This window comes from Chroicocephalus ridibundus, chromosome 19 (genome assembly GCF_963924245.1).
Source record: "Chroicocephalus ridibundus chromosome 19, bChrRid1.1, whole genome shotgun sequence".
NCBI lineage: Eukaryota > Metazoa > Chordata > Aves > Charadriiformes > Laridae > Chroicocephalus > Chroicocephalus ridibundus.
In genome coordinates, this window is record NC_086302.1 from 4383177 (window position 1) to 4400996 (window position 17820).

A 17820-nucleotide genomic window follows, 5' to 3' on the forward strand; every position below is an offset into this window, starting at 1 on the left:
AGCAGCCGGGGGGGACCCGGACAAAACCCTGGGGCAGAGCTGCGGGCGGGGGGGACCTGCCGGGCCCGGCTGCCGCGGCCCCACGCCGGGGTTTGCCGGGGGATGGGGGGCTCCAGGTACCCCCCTTCCCTCCCCGGTACCTCCCCGGTGGGGAGGGGGGGCACGGAGGGGATGGGGGGCCACACCGCGCATGCGCTGCAGTGCGGGGCCGCCGCCGGTAGTTGGCGCCGAGGCTCCGCCGTGGCGGCTCCGCGACGGGGCGGGCGCGACGGGGCGGCCCGGACCGCTGACCCCCCCCCCCCCGCCTCCTCCCCGCCCCGTCCGGGGCCTGCCCCGGCCCGCTGCAAGGCTTTGCCGCTCCTGCCGCTTCCCGCTGCCGAACCGACCCCCCAGGACACACCGCCTTTGTCCCAGCCGCCTCCCTGGGTAGCCCCGGGGGTGTCACCCCGTCATCCCCACTCCCCGGGAGCTGCACCCCCGGAGCCGTGCAGGGCGGGTGAGCCCCATCGTGGCTGCCCAACCTGACCCACAACACCTCCATGAGGTGATTTCAGGCTCGGTCCCAGCAGGACCGAGCTGCCTCCCTGCGGCACGATGCTCGTTTCCAGCTCTATATTCCCCGTTTGGTTGCTGTGTCCCTTCAGCGTCCCCTCGCAGCCCTGCCACCCACAAATTCCTCTAATCCCTTTTCATACTGTTGGAAAGGGCACCCAATTACACCACCTTGGTGTCCCCAGACCCTCCCCGAGGTGCCGCGACTCAGTCACCGATGTATTCCCAGACGCGCAGGGTACCACGTCCCGCTCCCTCCCCAAAAAACAGTCTCTTCGGCACCTTCTGCCCTCCCACCCTGACTTGTTCTTGCCTTCAGGGTGAGGGGGTGCAGACTCGCCCCCATAGCCCATTGCGTGGCCCTGCACTTCTCCGCTGTGCAGGAGCAAAGCCCGTCACCGACTTGCAGCGATACAAAACGAGACCCAAAACACAGGGCAGTGACAAACCAGGCTCCCCCCAACCCCAAACTGGCTGGTGACCCCCAGTCCAGCAAAGCAACCCAGCGGCTGCTCCCACAAAGAGGTGTTCAAGCGAGCAAAACCCTCCCAGAGCTACGGGGACCTGCAGCACCGTACCCTCGCGGGAATTATTTTTATATTTAAATTATCCTTTCCAGCACAGCAGGATTCAGAGTCTCAAACAGGGGACAAATCTCTCACTGCTCTCGTCCTCCACAACCCAGGGGACATTGACGCGTGGGGATTGTTCCTCCGCCACCCTCCCTGCGCTCCAGGGGACGTCAACAGAGTGTAAGACCCAGGATTTGCAGGGGCCTCTTTTCAAATACTGAAAAGCTACTGTTCGCATCGCAGGGAGGTCAGCGGCTCTTTAAATCATTACTCGCTGGGATTACTTCCCTTACAGGCTCCTCTGTAGTTTGTAATTCGTTTGAGCTGCTCTTTAGCAGCAGAGCCACTCGTTTCGACGGCAAGGAAGCGAGCGCAGAGGCTTTATAGGAAGCTTTCTATTAAAAATTCATCGCAAACTCTGCCTCAGACCTCTCAGGAGCACGGCGCTCAGTAGGGCCATGCGGGTGTCTGGATCTATTTTGTAGTTAAGGGAAGGGGATCTGAGAGCAGCACGCAGGGAGGGAGCGTGCTATTCATTCATAAATCAAACAACAGATGCCGGGTCCAATGGGGTGCGCGATGGTGACAATTTTTAACCCCTGCGTGTCACCGCTCAAAAGGGGCTCCCCGGGGGCGATTACAGGCGCTGCAGGCAGAGGTTCCTGCGGGAGGAAGCCGCGGGGCTCAGGGGAAGGAATAAGGGGAAACTTGGGGCTGGGGGGGGGATGAGAAAAGGCAGCGGCTGCCCCGGCCATAAATCAGGGGGAAGGACGGCTGCGCTGGGCCGAGGGACCAGCTGCGGGACGGGCCTGTTGACGACTCCAGCAGCGCTGCACCACGCGCCCCGGGGCTGGGCGATACCCGCGGAGGGGGAAACCCTGCTCAGCGCCCGCTGCCAGGGCCAGGGCTGCAGCCTGACATCAAGTCCCAGCCTGACATCGAATCCCAAGCCGGGACATCCGTTAACCCCCCGGGAGCCATGGCTGCCCAAATCCACCTTGCTGTCTGCGTACGCAGCCCCGGCGCCTGGCGTCCAGCATCCTTGCTTGGGGCAGAAAGAGGAGGAGGAGGAAGAGGAGCAGGAAGAGAAGGAAGACTTTATCAAGAGTTTCAGATCCTGGCATGAAATGCTGTCACCAGGGAAAATCAATATGAGATTCCCACCTGGTTACCTGGGGCCAGGTTTTGTTCATCATCATTTGAACGGCTAGAAAGGGCTGGAGAACTGGTCAATGACTCTCCTCGCAGCTCTGGGGGCTCGCGTCTCCTCCCAGTTCTCCCCGTTTTATCCCAGTGCACTTTATTACCAGTCCTCATTTCAATCAGCATCTCCAGGGAGATGCCCCACACGCATGCGCATCCACACACGCATCCTCGGCCGCTGGGGGGACCAGAGCCGTGACCCCCAAGCGTATGCACGGGGTGAATCAGGAGGGATGCTGCTGCCGTCGTGCTGCCGTCGGGGGATTTCTCATCCCTCAAAACAGGGTGCGAGGGGATCCAGGACCCACCGCTCCCCCGGTACCAGCCCTTGGTGGCACCCTCTGCTCCGGGCGTAGCACAAATCCTCTAGCGTGCGCAGCGCCGACGGGATGAGACGGGGTTTTGAAAAGCTGCGAAGTGACTTAGGAGCACGAGGGCGATTGACGTGAATCCTGCGGTTGTGAAGTCACGAAAGTGCCATTCTTCATTGTTCGGGACCACGATGCTCCTCTCCCCACAACGGCCCGACAATGAGGAGCATGTTCAGGGCTCACATCCTCTGTGCTATTGATAGCACCACCGAGCTTTTTGGAGCGTGGGTCCCATCTGCCACTTCCACTCCTTTTTAAAAGATCCTAATGACTGTCAGATCCTTTTAGTTCTTAATTAATTTCAGAGTTCAACTGCAAATAGGAAACAAGGCAGCTTTTGCCCTTACGCATATGAATATTACTGTTCCATTTAATGTGGTTACTGGTGGAATGCTGTTATTCATTCCTGCCTGCAATAAAAGCCACATGTTTTTAAAACTTTGCACTTGAAAAAACTTTTAGGAAAGAAATCAAGTATGTTTTGTATGCATGGCATGAGATAAAAACTAGTCATAAATATTCAAAGAACAGTTAGAGCTTTATGCTTGATTTAAACAAGTGAACAGAGAAGTACGACGGTTGGAGTAAGTGGAGAATGAAAGCCCAATGCTCCTTTAAGAATGTGCTTATGCAGAGAAAAAGAACCATTCATGCAAAGGTTATGGAGCACCTAAGGACATCCCATCTCCTCCAAAAACGCCCAAAGGTGGATAGCACAACTGGAAACACTGGGCTTTGTTCACAGCTATTCCAAGTTCACGGGAGTTTCTCTCTCTTTGGTGGTTTCGGAGGGGTTTGAGAGGGGTGCGATGCCTTGTGCCAGCCCCTCTGGGGAACGAGGACTCTTCTTGCACGGAGACATCTCCAACGTGTCTGTTCCCCACGTTGGAAGGCAGATGGTTGAAGTCGTGGTGAGCGTTTCATGGGCCACCTGGGACTCCCGGACAGACCTTCCCTGGAGCCCCCGGAGCCAAAATTCTGAAGGAAGGGACTGATCATCAGAGCTTTGGCCAGTGCCTGTCCGTGGCTGTGCCACCAGAGCCCAGGGCGGTGCCGAGCCCTTCAAAACCCAAAATGCGACAGGGGGAGAAATAAAAAAAAATTCCAAAGGAAAGAAAAAGGGGAAACGTCTGGATGGTGAAAAGAGGAACCGAAAGGCACATGATGACGAGAAAAGTACACGGGGTGGACGCAGAGGAACACGATGGGATTTCTAATTTCGAGGAGAGGCGCTCCGAGGAGCTGCTCTCACGGAAGGGCTCCCAGGCCGAGCGCCGGGGCGCAGGGGAACCCTCCCGCACGTGCCGAGCAAAGCGCTCTTGCAACACCAGAAGGCTGCAGAAAGCCGGTTCGTGCCTCAAAAGACAGACGCGCCTTGGGAAAACTACCCCATCGCTCGTCCCCGTCCCTGGTGGGGTGGGAAGATCCACCTCCCGTCCCCGTACGGCGGGTGAATGCGTTTCCTAAAGACCGTTTTTCACTGCGGTCCCCTACAGCCTGGCACAACGTGTTGGGGCGATGCTGGGTATGGAGCGGGTGCCTGGTGCTCCGGTGCTATGCCCAGGGCAGCAGGGAGCCCGCGGGGACCCGCGGGGAAGGGTCTCGCATCCAGGCAACCGAAGCAGCGGCCGGGGTCCGTGCTGGAGCCCCGGCAGGGTGGAGCGGGGCTGTGCCGAGCTCCGGCTGCCAAGTCCCCAAAGGGGATCCCTCTGGGGAAGTCACAGGCGAAGAGAGAGGGAAAGCGAAGCCTCACGCTCCTGCACGCTCACGTACCGCCCTGCCAAGAGCACCCGGCTGCTAGAAACCCCGGGCAGAGCTTTAGCTGCTTCAGGGTGTGATGTCTGCAAACTACCCTCAGACATGGGGGCAGAAATGGGTATTTTCCCCCCCCAGGGAGGGAGCTGGCAGCTGCCTGCGACAGGCGCTGGCGTCAGACAGGGAACTCCAATTTCCCTTTTGGTTCAGGTCTGATAGAGCATCTCAGGGTCACGTCTCAGCAAAAGCAGCTTTACAGGCGAGTGCAAACACACCATATCTCTTTAACTTCCCTGTGGGAAATCTGTATCGCAAAGGGAACCCGGCTCGGTCACCCCGAGGGCACCCCGCTGAGTCGAGACCCTCGGGCACCCCTGGGACCGGCCACCCCCCAGATGTGCTTTCCCCAGTGGCCTTGCGCATCGTTTGCACCTTGCTCCGAAGAGGATGCCGGGGTGGTGCCACCTCTCGCCAGCTGACCACAGGGCAGCGGAGATGCCTCGCGGCAGCTTTGCTGAATTTCCAACGCCCTTCCTGGAACAACCTTTTGCTGAAGGTTGAGAGCTTCCCCCCAGAAAAAACCTCAGCCTGCGACGCCTCGGTGCACCGGTGGCCGGCTGCGGTGGCCGGCGGTGACACCATCACGGGCATCTCCTCCCCTCCTGCCTCAGCCCCGACGCTTTCCCCATCTCCCCCTGGAGGGGGTCACCCCATTTCTCTTCCCTGTCAGGCAGAGCCAGTGGGTTGGGAGCGGGGGGACAGGTCAGAGGAGGTGCTTTATAAGCGCGTGGTTCCGAAATGCACCTGATCCAGCAGCTTTCATCCACGCGAGGGCTTTCTCCACCTGTCTGCAGGCTGATGAGCTCTGCAGAGCGGCGCCAGGGCAGGCCGGCTGATGGTTGTTCTCCTGTGAGAGAACGGTTCGGAAAAGACCCCAAAACTGATATTTAAAGGGAAAGGTCAGGGATGGGAAGAACGGGACCGGCTTGGGGCAATGGAGCCTGGTGAAGCTGCGAGGTCTGCACCAAGCGGCACCGCGTACAGCTGAAGAAATGGGAACAGGAGGCCGTCAGAGGGTTTCTCCAGCCCATCGTGATGCCGCTCGGCCTGGAGCGGGAGCAAACGGCCGGCAGCGCCCAGCTCGTCCGCAGGCAGCTGCTGCCCGGCCCCGCGGGCACATCCCGCATCCCTGCATTCGGCCGTCCCCCCACGTCCACCACACTCGGGCTGCTCCTCGAGCGGCTTGGCCATGAAATCACCGGCACATGCAGCTCGACCTCAAGGCAGAAGACAACAGATGAGGTTTGGGCTGGCTGGCAGCAATGCCAGTGCCGGGATCACACCCCAAACACTTCTGTCAATGCAACACGTTGGCCCTTTGCCACAAAAAATGAGGTCCTGGGCAAGGACCGGCTCTTCCCGTGCCGGGTGTTTATCATCCCTATGTGATCTATCCCCGATTTCTGCCGCCCCCGCCAGCCTTTGCGGGAATCCGCAGCAGAAACAGTGAAGATCCTCCATCAGCGACATGGAGCAACCTCAAACTCTGCCGTCAACGACTCGCCTACAGCAACGTAATTCTGAAAAAACTGGCCTCTTGTTCCAGTTGCAAATTGTCCTGCAGGCCCAACACCATTTTTTTCCAGGTTCGTTTGCCTTTCGCAATTGTTCACTACTTTCACTTCTATGAATAACTCTGGGCGATGCTCTTTTGCCGCAGGGCTGTGGTTGGGCTGCTTTGACTAGATGGGCTCCGGGTTGTGTTGCTTCTGCACCTTCCTGAGATTATTTTTTTCTGGTGCAAACGTTTGCTTTCATATTTGCCCTTCTGTAGAGACTCTCATCGACGTGAGTTTGCACGACGTCCCCGACCAATAAGTCTGGTGGTTGCAGAGCGGCTCCAAAAAAACAAGCCCCCGAGGGGGTTCAGCCGCCGAATTCACCCGGCATTTACGCATCCCTCCAGGCACAGAACAAACCCCCGACTTGGAGGAATTAGTCACAGGCTAAAAACGACGCAGAAGGTCCTTTGCTGGTTTCTGGCTACGAACTCAGACAAATCAAACGCGATGTTATTTAGGAACTGCTGTTAAGTCACTCTTTGCTCCTCATCCATCTCCAGTGGCTTGGAAAGGGAACTGTACCCGCTCGCCTCCATCAAACCCCCGGCCCTGCGCTCGTCAGCGTGAGCTCATTTTGTATTTTTGCAGCATTTTTCTTCTAAAAGCCCGTAAGCGAGCAGGAGGTGCCCGGGTCGGCTGGCCGACACCGCGAGCAGGCTCCTCGCCCCGGCCCAGCCAGCGGCCCCGGGAAGTTGGAGCGGTTCAGCAGCAGGTTGGGGCTGGAGACAAGAGAAATGGAGAACTTGCCCAGACAAAACGGTAGCGGCTTTCGGTCTCGCACGAGCAGCCAGCTCTGCAGGGAGAGAGGGGGGATCTTCCCTGCGCAACCCAACCTCGGACGTGTCCTGGGGTCTGAAGCCGCTCCGCACCTGCCTGATCCTGCAAAACTGGGGGTTTTGGAGAATGGTTTCATGTTTTCTCCTCCAACCGAGCAGCGGGTGCCTCGCTGGCAGGAGGCACGGGCTCCAGGCGAAGGCATTGGGAGGGAAGCGAGGTGTCTGGGTTCAATCCGTGGCTCCGTTGCAGCCTTCCCCAAGGACCCCGGGGACGCGGGGGGGCTCCCTGGCAAGGTCCCCCCATCTCCCACCCCTCGGCCATGGCAAAACTCCCCCCGCACCATCCCCTGCCCCGCAACACGGTCCCGGCACCACGGGCACATCCCACCTGCGGCACCGAGGAGCTGAGGGCGCTGGGGGCTGCCAGCGTTGGTGGGAAAGCAGAGCTAACAGGGAGCAGAAATATGATATTTTGGGGTAAAAAACCAAGTGAAGCCAAGCTCTGTGCCCAGCTCGAGGCGCAAAAGCAAGCGCACGCCACTAAAATGGGGTAAATTCGGGTCTGAAAGGCTTTGCCACTTAGAAGTGCCAAGTTGCAGCAGAGGGCGGGAAGGTTTAAAGCACGTGGATGGGATCCAACCCCCAAGGGGACGGGGATGGGGACGGGACCCCACTGGGTGTCCCACCGCCCCGCTCAGGGACGAGGAGTCAGGGCCGGGGCTGCTCCTCCCCGCCTCACACTTCTGCTGAGTTTTATGGAAAAAAAAAAAAAAAAAAAAAAATCGGTGGGCTCGCTCCTTCAGTGCGATTTTTCCAAACCGACCCAGGGATAATAAAAAAAGGTGTTTAATTACAAAGTTCAAGGTAATTGGTCACAAAAGTGGCCAGTAAAATGCAGCGCGGTGGAAAGGAGCTACAGAACAAGGGCTTAATTTTGGAACGGCACATCGGATTTATTCTTTACGCTCGCTGCTTGGCACTTTCTCTCTCCTAATGAGGGAAAACAGCACAGCCTTTCGCAAATCCCCGCTAAGTAGTTTATTCCTGACTTCAAGTCACTGCAATCGCGGCACCGTGCTCTGTCCTTAAATTATCTCCATCCATATGCTTCCAGTTTAAAGGGAAACGGCGCAGCCCATGTCTGGCATTTAATGTCTGCCAGGCTGTGAAGGAACAGCCTCCCCGGCTTTTCCGTGCCCCCCATGGATGCACGGCCCCGCTCACAGCTCCAGCATCTTCTTGCCACTCGCTTGCCCCCACCATCCCCGAGCGCGGGATGCGGGGAACAAAAATTCCTTTAAATATTTCGTCGGCGATCCGAGCAGGAATGGAAGTAGGCATTTTTAGCAGCAGTTTTTTAGTATTTGTAATTGAGTGTAGCTTCCTCCCCGGCTTTTCGGCTTCTCGTCGGGAGAGAAATCGAGCTACAGCTGGGGATATTCCTGTCACAGCCCCGGCAGCGGCTGGACGGGAGGCGTGTGCGGGTTGGGGAACGTGCCGCTCCTGGGAATAACCCACGTGCTCGCTCCAGAGATCAGAAAGCAGCCGCTCCCGTCACTTGCTGAGGTTTTCCTCCCAAAAAACCCCACCCCTCCCCTTCCTTGCGAAGCGAACGCGTGAACCTCCAAGCTGCAAGCAGTATTGAACCCGCACCCACCTAACGGGCGCGCGGAGCCCGTGGTGTCGGGTCCGTCCTGGGATGCTGGTCCTGCAGCCAAAGCAAGGCAGGAAACCTCTAGCAAAGCCCTAAGGGAGGTTTATTAACATCACAGAATCACAGAGTGGTGGGGGCTGGAAGGGCCCTCTGGAGATCACCCCGTCCCACCCCCGGCCAGAGCAGGGTCACCCACAGCAGGTGGCACAGGAACGCCTCCAGGCGGGGTTGGGATGTCTCCAGAGACGGAGACTCCCCCACCTCTCTGGGCAGCCTGTGCCAGGGCTCTGCCACCCTCACAGCAAAGAAGTTCCTCCTCGTGTTGAGGTGGAACTTCCCATGGTCAAGTTTGTGCCCGTTACCCCTTGTCCCGTCGCTGGGCACCACTGAGAAGAGCCTGGCCCCATCCTCCTGACACCCCCCCTTTCAATATTTAGCAGCATTGATGAGATCCCCCCTCATCCGTCTTTTTTCCGGACTGAAGAGACCCAAATCCCTCAGCCTTTCTTCATCAGAGAGATGTTCCAGTCCCCTCAGCATCTTGGCAGCCCTTTGCTGTCCCCTCTCCAGCAGGTCCCTGTCCTTCTTGACCCGGGGAGCCCAGAACATCTTTGAATGACCAGCTTGCCCCGATCTGCGCAAAGGGTGTCGCAAACTCTCTGTGTGCCGATGGAGAGCACACCGGCACTTTGTCTGTCTGTCCCCGCGCCAGGCTGAGCCCTGGCCGGGGCCCAGGAGGCGCCGGAGGATGCGAGAAGCCAGGGCAGACTTTGGTCCAGGGTTGTGCCGCTAACATCATTCCTACCATTTTGTTTTGATTTTTTTTTTTTTTAATTCTTTTTTTTTTTTTTTAGAAGCTATTTTAACAAAAACCATGCCGCCTTGTGAAATCGCAGCCCGATATAGCTGCCATAAACACACACACACATCCACACAGCGACTGAGAAAAACCAAAGCGGCCCCCAGGCCCTAAATCTCATCGTTACCAGGAGAAAAGACCCTCGGAAGGTGCCTCCTCCCAGCTGGGCTCCTCCCTGCGCCGACGGCTTGTCGTTACGAGGTCAAACCCCACCACGATACCAAAAACACCGGTAAAACCTCAGCGAGGGTGGTGGGTGCCCTGGACCCCGGTGGGGTGGGCTTGGGAGGGGGACGACACGTGGCTGGTGCTGGCGGTGATTTGAGGCACATCCCTCACCAACCACCGGCCCAAAACGCGGTCGCAAAGCTGGTGGCACCTCGGGGACACAAATCCCTCGTGGGACGCTCCTCGCCAGGGTGATGGGACCATCCAGGGTGGCAGGAGGTCCCTTCCCAGCCGTCACGGGGAGGGGGCTGCATCTCCCCAAGGGGAAAAACAAACCCAGGAGCCTCCCACCCCTCCATCCAGGATCCCGCCATCCCCGGGGTCAGGTCTCTACAGGACCCTCCTACACGAGGGAGTTTGTTGAAAAAAAGCCCATTTTTCAATGTCTCCCTTCCCAAATGAGGCCTTTTCTTTTCTTTTTTTCTTTTTTTTTTTTTTTTAAATCTCTCCCTTCTCCTCCTATTTTGGTTGTTTTTATATTTTGTTTTACAATAGCTTGAGTAATACATTCCTCATGTTCCAAACGCACTCGCTGCTTCCAGTGGGAATGGAAAATCATTGTTTCTTTTTATTTTCCCTTTTCTTTTTCTTTTTAATATGTTTATGTTATGGAAAATACCCCCAGATTGCAGACGCGACGGCTGTCCCACTTTCTTAAAAAAAAAAATAAAATTAAATAAATAAAAAATTAAAGCATTTTTAGAAAGGCAAGGGCTGCGGAGGAGGAGGATAATGCTGCGGTCGAAGGCTGTGCCTGGCACCCCGTGGACGGCTGTTGTGGGCAGTTTGGGTGTCGCTTTGGGCTGTCAGTGCATCGTGGCATCACCGTGGTCCACGTACAGCGCCAGGCGCGCTGGGGCCGCATCCTGCCCTCTCGGAGCAGCCGGATTGGGATGCTGGTGCCCTGCGTGGGAGGTGGGTGCTCTCTCCACCCTTTTCCCACCCCCTCTTCTGCGAGCAGGGGTGCCCAGGAGGGAGCTGCTCCCCCAGGGATGCTTCTGCAAAGGGCTTTGCCGTCCCCACCGGCCGGGAAACCACATCCACCGCTGGCATGGCAGCTGCTCTGGCAAGGCCAGGACGGCAAAGGGAAGAGGCAGAAATAGATGGAAACAGAGAGAAATTTTTCCGGACAAGTCAGGGAGCAGCAACAGGTCCAGAGGGTGGAGGAGGGTTTGTATTTGCAACCAAAAAGGCTGAAGCATCCGTGGTTTCAGCCAGCACCAGTGCTGGGGATGCTCCCCCTGCTCCAGCAAGTGTCGATAGCCGCTATATAACCGGGGGGACCAAAGCTGGCGCACCCCAACACCCCCAAGAACGCAGGGCTCATCCCCACCCTGAAAAGAAGGTCTTCCTTCGCCTCTCCGCTCCCTCTGCCTTCCCCAGCAGCGGAGCATCGCAACTCCCCAGCCAGCAAGATGGTCAGCCATGGTTACGGAGCGGTGTCGGCAGCAGCCGGCCATCAGTGCGGGGTCTCACCTCGCCCACGCCCACCACAGGCTCCGCAGGGAGCCCACGGCCACTCGCTTTGGTTATACCGGTGACAGGGCTAAAGCTTCTTTGCCAGGAATTGATGCTAAAGGCTGCTGGGATGTCTCGGACGAAAGGGACGGGAGTGTGGATTCAGGCCCAGCCTTTGCGTCAGCTCCATCCCCGGAACATCAGGAACGAAACGCTGGAGCCAAGGAAAACGAAAGCGTGATGGGAAGCCCTGGGGGAGAGCTCAGCCCTCGAGATCCACACCTAATGGACATCACCCGCGCAGCGACAGTTTCTTCCCACCCTGGATATACCCAGGAGAAAAATGGGGAGCGGAGGCGCCCTGCAGCAGGAGGGAGAGGGGATGCGCATCCTCCGGGATGAGCCCCGAGTTCCCAGTGCCACTGGAGACCTGCTGGCGGGTTTTGCCATCTTCTCCCCTCCCTTGCCCGGCCGCGTTCGGGGAGTATTTACGGCGTGGATTGGGCTCGTCGCTTCGGATGGGAAGTCGCATTCTCGCTCCTAATGCCGACCATGTGTGGACGTGAGCCTGCAAACATACGGCTCATTCTTTGTTTCCCAAACCGTACGCGGCCAAAACAGTGGACCGCAAACACTGACGACATTTCGGAGGAGATCAAGTCAAAGAAATCATCATGAATTAAAGTGCTCGGCAAAGGGGAACGCTGCTGTCTCTCTACCCCTATTAGATCATAACAAGGTGATGAGAGACGATGGATTTATACTCTTTCCCACACACACACAAATATATTTAAAAAAAAAAAAAGGGGGGGAAAAAAAAAAGACATGCCACCAGTCAGCAGGGTGCCCTTGGAAAAGGCAAAGCCACTGACAGTCAATCAGGAGCCGGCGAGCTCCGAGCGCACAAGCCTTCCCCGGGAGGGGAGGATGAATGGAGGCAAAATGGATTTCATGGCCACGTGGTGCTGGGCAGACATCCCCGGGGGTGTCCCTGCCTCCGCTCCCCACTCCCTCCTCTGCCGTGCTTCTCCCACCAGCAGACACAGATAACGTACCCGGCCGCGGGCAGGGATGGTCCGTGTGCTCATTCCTCCCACCCCGTGCCCAAGCACCGCAGATCCCGGTGCAATGCACCGCCTTCGTGCTGCAGGTTGCCCATATGTAAAAAAAAAAAAATAAAAATTAAAAAAAAGTCAGCTTGGATGCTCTAGGATGAGACAAACCACCTGCCTTTAGGGAAACGCGACGGCAAAGCTCGGTGACACCATTCCACGTGCACGCTGTGAGCCGGTGCCCGCTCACCCAGCCTCTGCCGGAGGCATTGCCCGGAGCACGGCGTGGCAGCAGGAGGAGGAGAAAATGGCTCGAAATACTGTCAGGGTTACAGTTTTCTGTGGTCAGGAAGAAACACAGAAATCCATTAAAAGGAAGTTTGCCGAGCGGGAATCCTGCGGTGGCCAGTTATGGGAAGGGTGGAAAAAGAAACCTCTGCTTGGGGAGAGCTGGGGCCACCACCTCCGGGAAAGCCCCTGGCGACCTGGGGGCGCAGCAAGGAGAGGCACCAGGCCGGGACACCGCCGGAGCACCGGGGAATAGCTGGAGAACGGGGATACAACAGCCCCAGCAGGAGCCCGAGCCCCCAACACAGCGATTGTGAAACTGTGACTAATCCACGCTGGTGGCAAACTGGGGAAAGGCACGGACTCAGTGACCTTCCAGAGAAGAAATAAGGGCCGCCCAACGCACCAGGGCCGTTGGCATCATCCACTTTCAGAAGCCAAAGGCAACCGGCACTGCCTCCGCCACCGCAGGGTTTCCTCCCGCTCCTCCTCCAGCATCTACTGGGGCAGGGCTGGGGCCAGGAGAAGTCACTTTGTCCATCCCAGCACCGCATTCCGGGGATGGGGTGGGTTCCCCATGGGCTCGTGGTTCATTTCTTCCCCTGTGGGGCAGATGATGTTCTCGGGGGGATTTCAGACCCCCCGGCAAGGCTGCCCCGCAGGGGACCACAACCCCGCTGCCTTCCCTGGGAGCAGAGCAGCTCCACAGGGACCCTCCAAGCCCCCATGCTCCCTGCTTTAGGTAGAACCTCACCTGTTTGTTAGGCTAACGAGGACATGGAGGGTCAGCAGAGACCCTCAGGCTCCCCGTGCCTGCATGGGCTGCCCGCTCCCTTTAGCAAAGCGGTGAAGAAGGTGCAGAGGCAGGAGGAAATTTGCCACGACCAACCGGAGGCGAGGACCCGGAGAGCCCAGGAGAAGCGGCAAAGCAGGGACTAAACCCCAGGGTCATTCCCAGCTCCCTCGGAGCAGCACTGGGCGCTGCGTCATAGCCCAACAGGGCTGAGGGTGCGCCTACGTTCCTGCATTTGCAAAATAAACAGTAAAATTCCCTCCCTGGATGCCAGGACTGAGGCTCGATGCCCTTTGCCTCCCACTCAAGGGCACGAAGCCACCTGGGGAAGGCGGTGGGTCGACAGCAGCTGCCCATGAGGGCACCAACATGACGGAGAAAGAGGCCACAAAAAGCGATAAAACACCGTTTCGTTTTCACCGGGGAGCACGGATAGACGGTGACGGTTTATGAGCTGCTCCTGCACGCTTGTAGATTTACAGAAACCAAGGGAAAAAAATGTCAAACATCACCAACCTGAGGTAGGGAGAGGTGAACAAGCCCGGCGCGGACACCCCGAGGAGCCAGCCCGTGTCACCAGCAAGCCTTCGCAGGGCTCAACCCCACGGCAAAACAACTCCCAACCCTCAGTTGAAAGCTCCAAGAGCATCCGAGCCACCGGCGCCTCGCTCCTCCCTCGGTGGCCCCACGGAGCATGGCACCCCGTGGCCGTCCCTGCAGGTTTCCATTGAAGATGCGGCGGTGGCTGCTGAGAAACCCGCCCCTGTGGCTGAGGCCTCCTCGCCCCGATAGCCATCGGCAACCAAGAGCTGACTCACGGATGTGACATTTGTGGTTTGATGACTTAGAGCCAACCGGTTGCCACCGGGACGGTGGCTCCGGAGGTCCCAGCCAGACCCAAGAGCTGAGCCACGGAGTGCTTGGATGGACAGAAAAAGATGCAGTTTGGGGTTGTTTTTTTGTTTGTTTGTTTTTTTAAAAAAAAAAGATAGAAAAGTGTTTGGCAGCCCCACGGGCAGCTCGGTTGGGTCCCATGTGCTGCACCAGCAGCAGGGAAGAGTCCCCCCAGTTTAACCCAGTTTATCTTCCACCTTCTGGCTGGTCTCCAGGGGAAACGAGGAGGCACAAAGGCAGCCCCCAGGTCAAGCCGGCGCTGGCCGCCAAAAATGGGGTTTATATCTCCAAAACTGTCGACCAGAGGCAAATTTATTTCACTCCCCGCCAGATATTTTACTGGGCTGTGAATCTGGCATGTGCGAGTGGCGATTGGTGCCGCTCTCCCACGTGGGACTCCTCCGCCCGCCCCATTGGAAAGCTGAAAAAAATCCCTTTTCTATAAAAAAGGAAAAAAAAAAAGCATTTCCAGACTAACTAGTGAATACCTTTGGGATTTTTCCTCTCATTCCTTAAATATTTGCACAAACAAGCACCCATTTTCATGGATGTGCCCAGAAAAAGCAAACAAAAACTCTGAATGCGGTCGAATCCCCCAAAGCCATGAGGAATTTAAATGAACGTTCATGAATGTTTCGCGGCGCTCACCCAAATCTAGCCAGGCAGGAGAAGACACAGTGAGCTCCTTAAGGAAAACAAGGATTTCTTGTCCTAATACTAACCAAATGTTTCACCATTTGGCCATATTCCATCCTCGGTGCAATCATTTAATTCTCCCCCGTTTAATAAAAAATTATGGCTGAAACAAAGATGTTTATTGCTTTTATGAGTTCTTATTTGTATGGAAATTGCATACAAGACGTGATATTTCTGTTTCTCGCTCCCTTTTTATTTTTAAATGAGCGAGCCCAGTTAAACCCCGGCATTTCTTCATCTGGCTTGCGGAGGGAGAAGTATAGATTAAAAAGAACCGTGCAAATGTTTTTTATAAACTTCTCTTATTTCCTTGCCATGGGACTGCCTTTAATTAGCTGCAGGGAGTACAAAGGACACATTTATAATGCCACCGTCTCCGAGCCGAGGGCATTAAGATGAACGTGGCTATTTTGCCTATTCACCCTCTTTTCCGGCGTGGTGTATCCAGGATGGGGCCGGGGAAGCTGGTCTGGGATTTACCCCCCCATCCCTATCCGCGTCCCCATCCCTGGCTCTTTCTGCTGCCTCTCCAACACCCCCTGCTCAGAGGACGGCTCAAAGCCAAGGAGATGTGGTGACGCAGGTTGACACCACCGATCCGCCTCAGAAGGACACGTAACCTTTTGTGTTCTCAAAAATAGGCCAAAAATCTGGTCTGCAGTGACACTTTTCTAGAAGACCTGTTGCATGGCAGCCTCCCCGTACCTAAATGGGGCCTGAGGGAAGGATGGGGAGGGACTCTGGGATCAGGGAGTGTAATGATAGGACACGGCGTAACAGTTTCAAGCTGAAGGAGGGGAGATTTAGATGAGATCTGAGGAAGAAATTCTTGGCTGTGAGGGGGTGAGCCCCTGGCCCAGGGTGCCCAGAGAAGCTGTGGCTGCCCCATCCCTGGAGGGGTTCAAGGCCAGGTTGGACGGGGCTTGGAGCAACCTGGGCTGGTGGGAGGTGTCCCTGCCCAGGGCAGGGGGTGGCACTGGGTGGGCTTTAAGGTCCCTTCCAACCCAAACCGTTCTGTGATTCTATGATTTTCTCTCTGGGTAGGGATTTAGAATCACCCTGCCCTGACCTGCTGGGGCTCAGTGTGCCGTGCCGAGCCATCACTCAGGACCTGCGTCCTTGCAGCCGTGACCAGCTCAAGCTTTTGCTTCCGACCTGCCGTGACAAACTGGGGAAGGGAAAAGGTGAGGGTTTGCCAAGCTCTGCCCCACGCGTTAGCAAAGCCCCAGCTTCTCCCCAAAAAGATCTCAGCAGACACCTGGGAGCCGCGGTCCCAGCAGCTCCAGCCCCATCCACCCCGAGCAGCCCCGGCAAGAGGACGGCGGTTGTGAAATGAAGGCGGCTTCAATTCTGGGGACGTGAGATGCTGCTGGGACCAAGGCAGGAGAGAAATTTGGGGAGAAGCCACCCCCTCTCACAGGCAGTTTGCCCATCCTGAGGTGGCCAGGAGGGACGAGAACATCATGTCCCAGGATGTGCAGAAAGGCCGGGAAGAGCAGGGTGAACAAATTCATCACCCAGAAAAGTTATATATTTAGCAAAGCATTACATGCAGTTTCTGCATGTTTTCATAGAGTATTATATATAAGTAAACACAAAATTGTAAGCTGGAATGCTGCCCTTATCTCCCCCAGCTCTTCTCCCCTTGCAAACTGGTTTCTCTTTAGAAGCAATTTCCATTTCCGCAGATTTTTGCTGCCCCCGCGCATCACTCGGCCAACGACTCGGACCAACACCTCAAATCAATCCCGGCACCGCTCGGACCTTGCCAGCGCCGCAACGCAAATAACACAGCCAAAATAAACGGCAGCAAACCCCCAAACCCACCCCAGAGCCGGAGCACCGCAGAGCCGGCAGAAAACCCCGGCGGGGAGCGAGGTGCCAGCGAAGCCGCACCAGAACCCACTGCCGGTTTGCTTCCTTGCAAAAAAAAAAAAAAAAAAAAAAAATAAAATGAAATAAATACAAAACCCGACGACGTTTCCTGCCGCCCGAGCAACGAAAGAGCCCAATCTGTACTCACCGCGCAGGAAAGCGGAGGAGTAGGTGGCGAAGGAGTCGAAGATGCTGTTGGAAGCCATCCCCGCTTCGTCCTGTGTCCCGGCTCCCCTGGAGGAGGAAGAGGAGGGATGGGAGAGGCGGCAGCGAAGGGAAGGAAGAGGAAAACCCCGCCGGCAGCGCAGGTAGCCCCGGCTGGCTGGTGGTTCTGTGGTCGGCACGGCAGAGCCGCCGGCTCGGCATCCGCTGGGTGGGAGAGCGGCGTCACCTGATCCGTGGCGTCAACGGGCCGGAGATATCGCTGCAGACTCGGGGTGCTGGGGATGGTTTTTTTCCCCCCCCTCTATTTTTTTTTTTTTTTTTTTTTACTAATAATGTTACGGTTTCTAGTTGGTGGTTCATGGGAGGCTCGCTCGGACTCGCGGCTGAGTGACAGACGGGAGCAGAGGAGACATTTCCCTTTAATTAATTATATTGTTGCCTTAGAAGAAACGAAGACGAGAGCCCGTAGATTCCTAATTGGGTGATTGAAGTAATAACCCATTTACATGCCGTGGTTTTCTCCTTTTAACTGCCTTTTCTCCCACATTCACCACTTGTCTGTATCCTAATTTCGAGCTGTACATGGCTTTCCGACTCCCAGCTGGGTACGGGGACTGCGTGCCGAGACTGTTTCCATATGTGTAGATGGGTGGTTCTTCTTCACAGGGATTTTATGTGAATTAGTATTAAGCAAAAATATGAAGCACATGCGGCAGAATAAACAGCGCTGGCTGCGGAGGGGGAACCAGGGAAGGTGGAGAGGAGGAGGAGGAGGAAGAGGAGGAAGGCAGCAGGGATGGCTGGCCTCCTGCTTTGCCCAAATAACAGCAGATCATTTTTGTAGATTTTTTTTTTTTTAAAGTAATCAAGCCAATCCAGTAATACAGGCGCAGCAAGTTTGCGGGAGCACCTAAAGATGCTGTTTCTGCTGGACCATGGAAAGGCCAGCACCCAAGGGATGCTCACATCTGGAACAGGAGCCACCATCAGGCACTGCCTCGCCTGCG

At 56.5% G+C, this 17820-nt stretch overlaps 1 protein-coding gene across 1 annotated transcript in view; it reads right to left on the reverse strand.

The window, feature by feature from the left end:
* RUNX3 (RUNX family transcription factor 3) overlaps nucleotides 1-16854 on the reverse strand; it is a 58781-nt gene extending 41927 nt beyond the window's left edge. The window contains exon 1 of the mRNA XM_063355798.1: nucleotides 16797-16854. Coding sequence (XP_063211868.1) covers nucleotides 16797-16854 — 58 coding nt within the window. The remainder of the gene's footprint in view (nucleotides 1-16796) is intronic.
* Nucleotides 16855-17820: the final 966 nt, after the last annotated feature.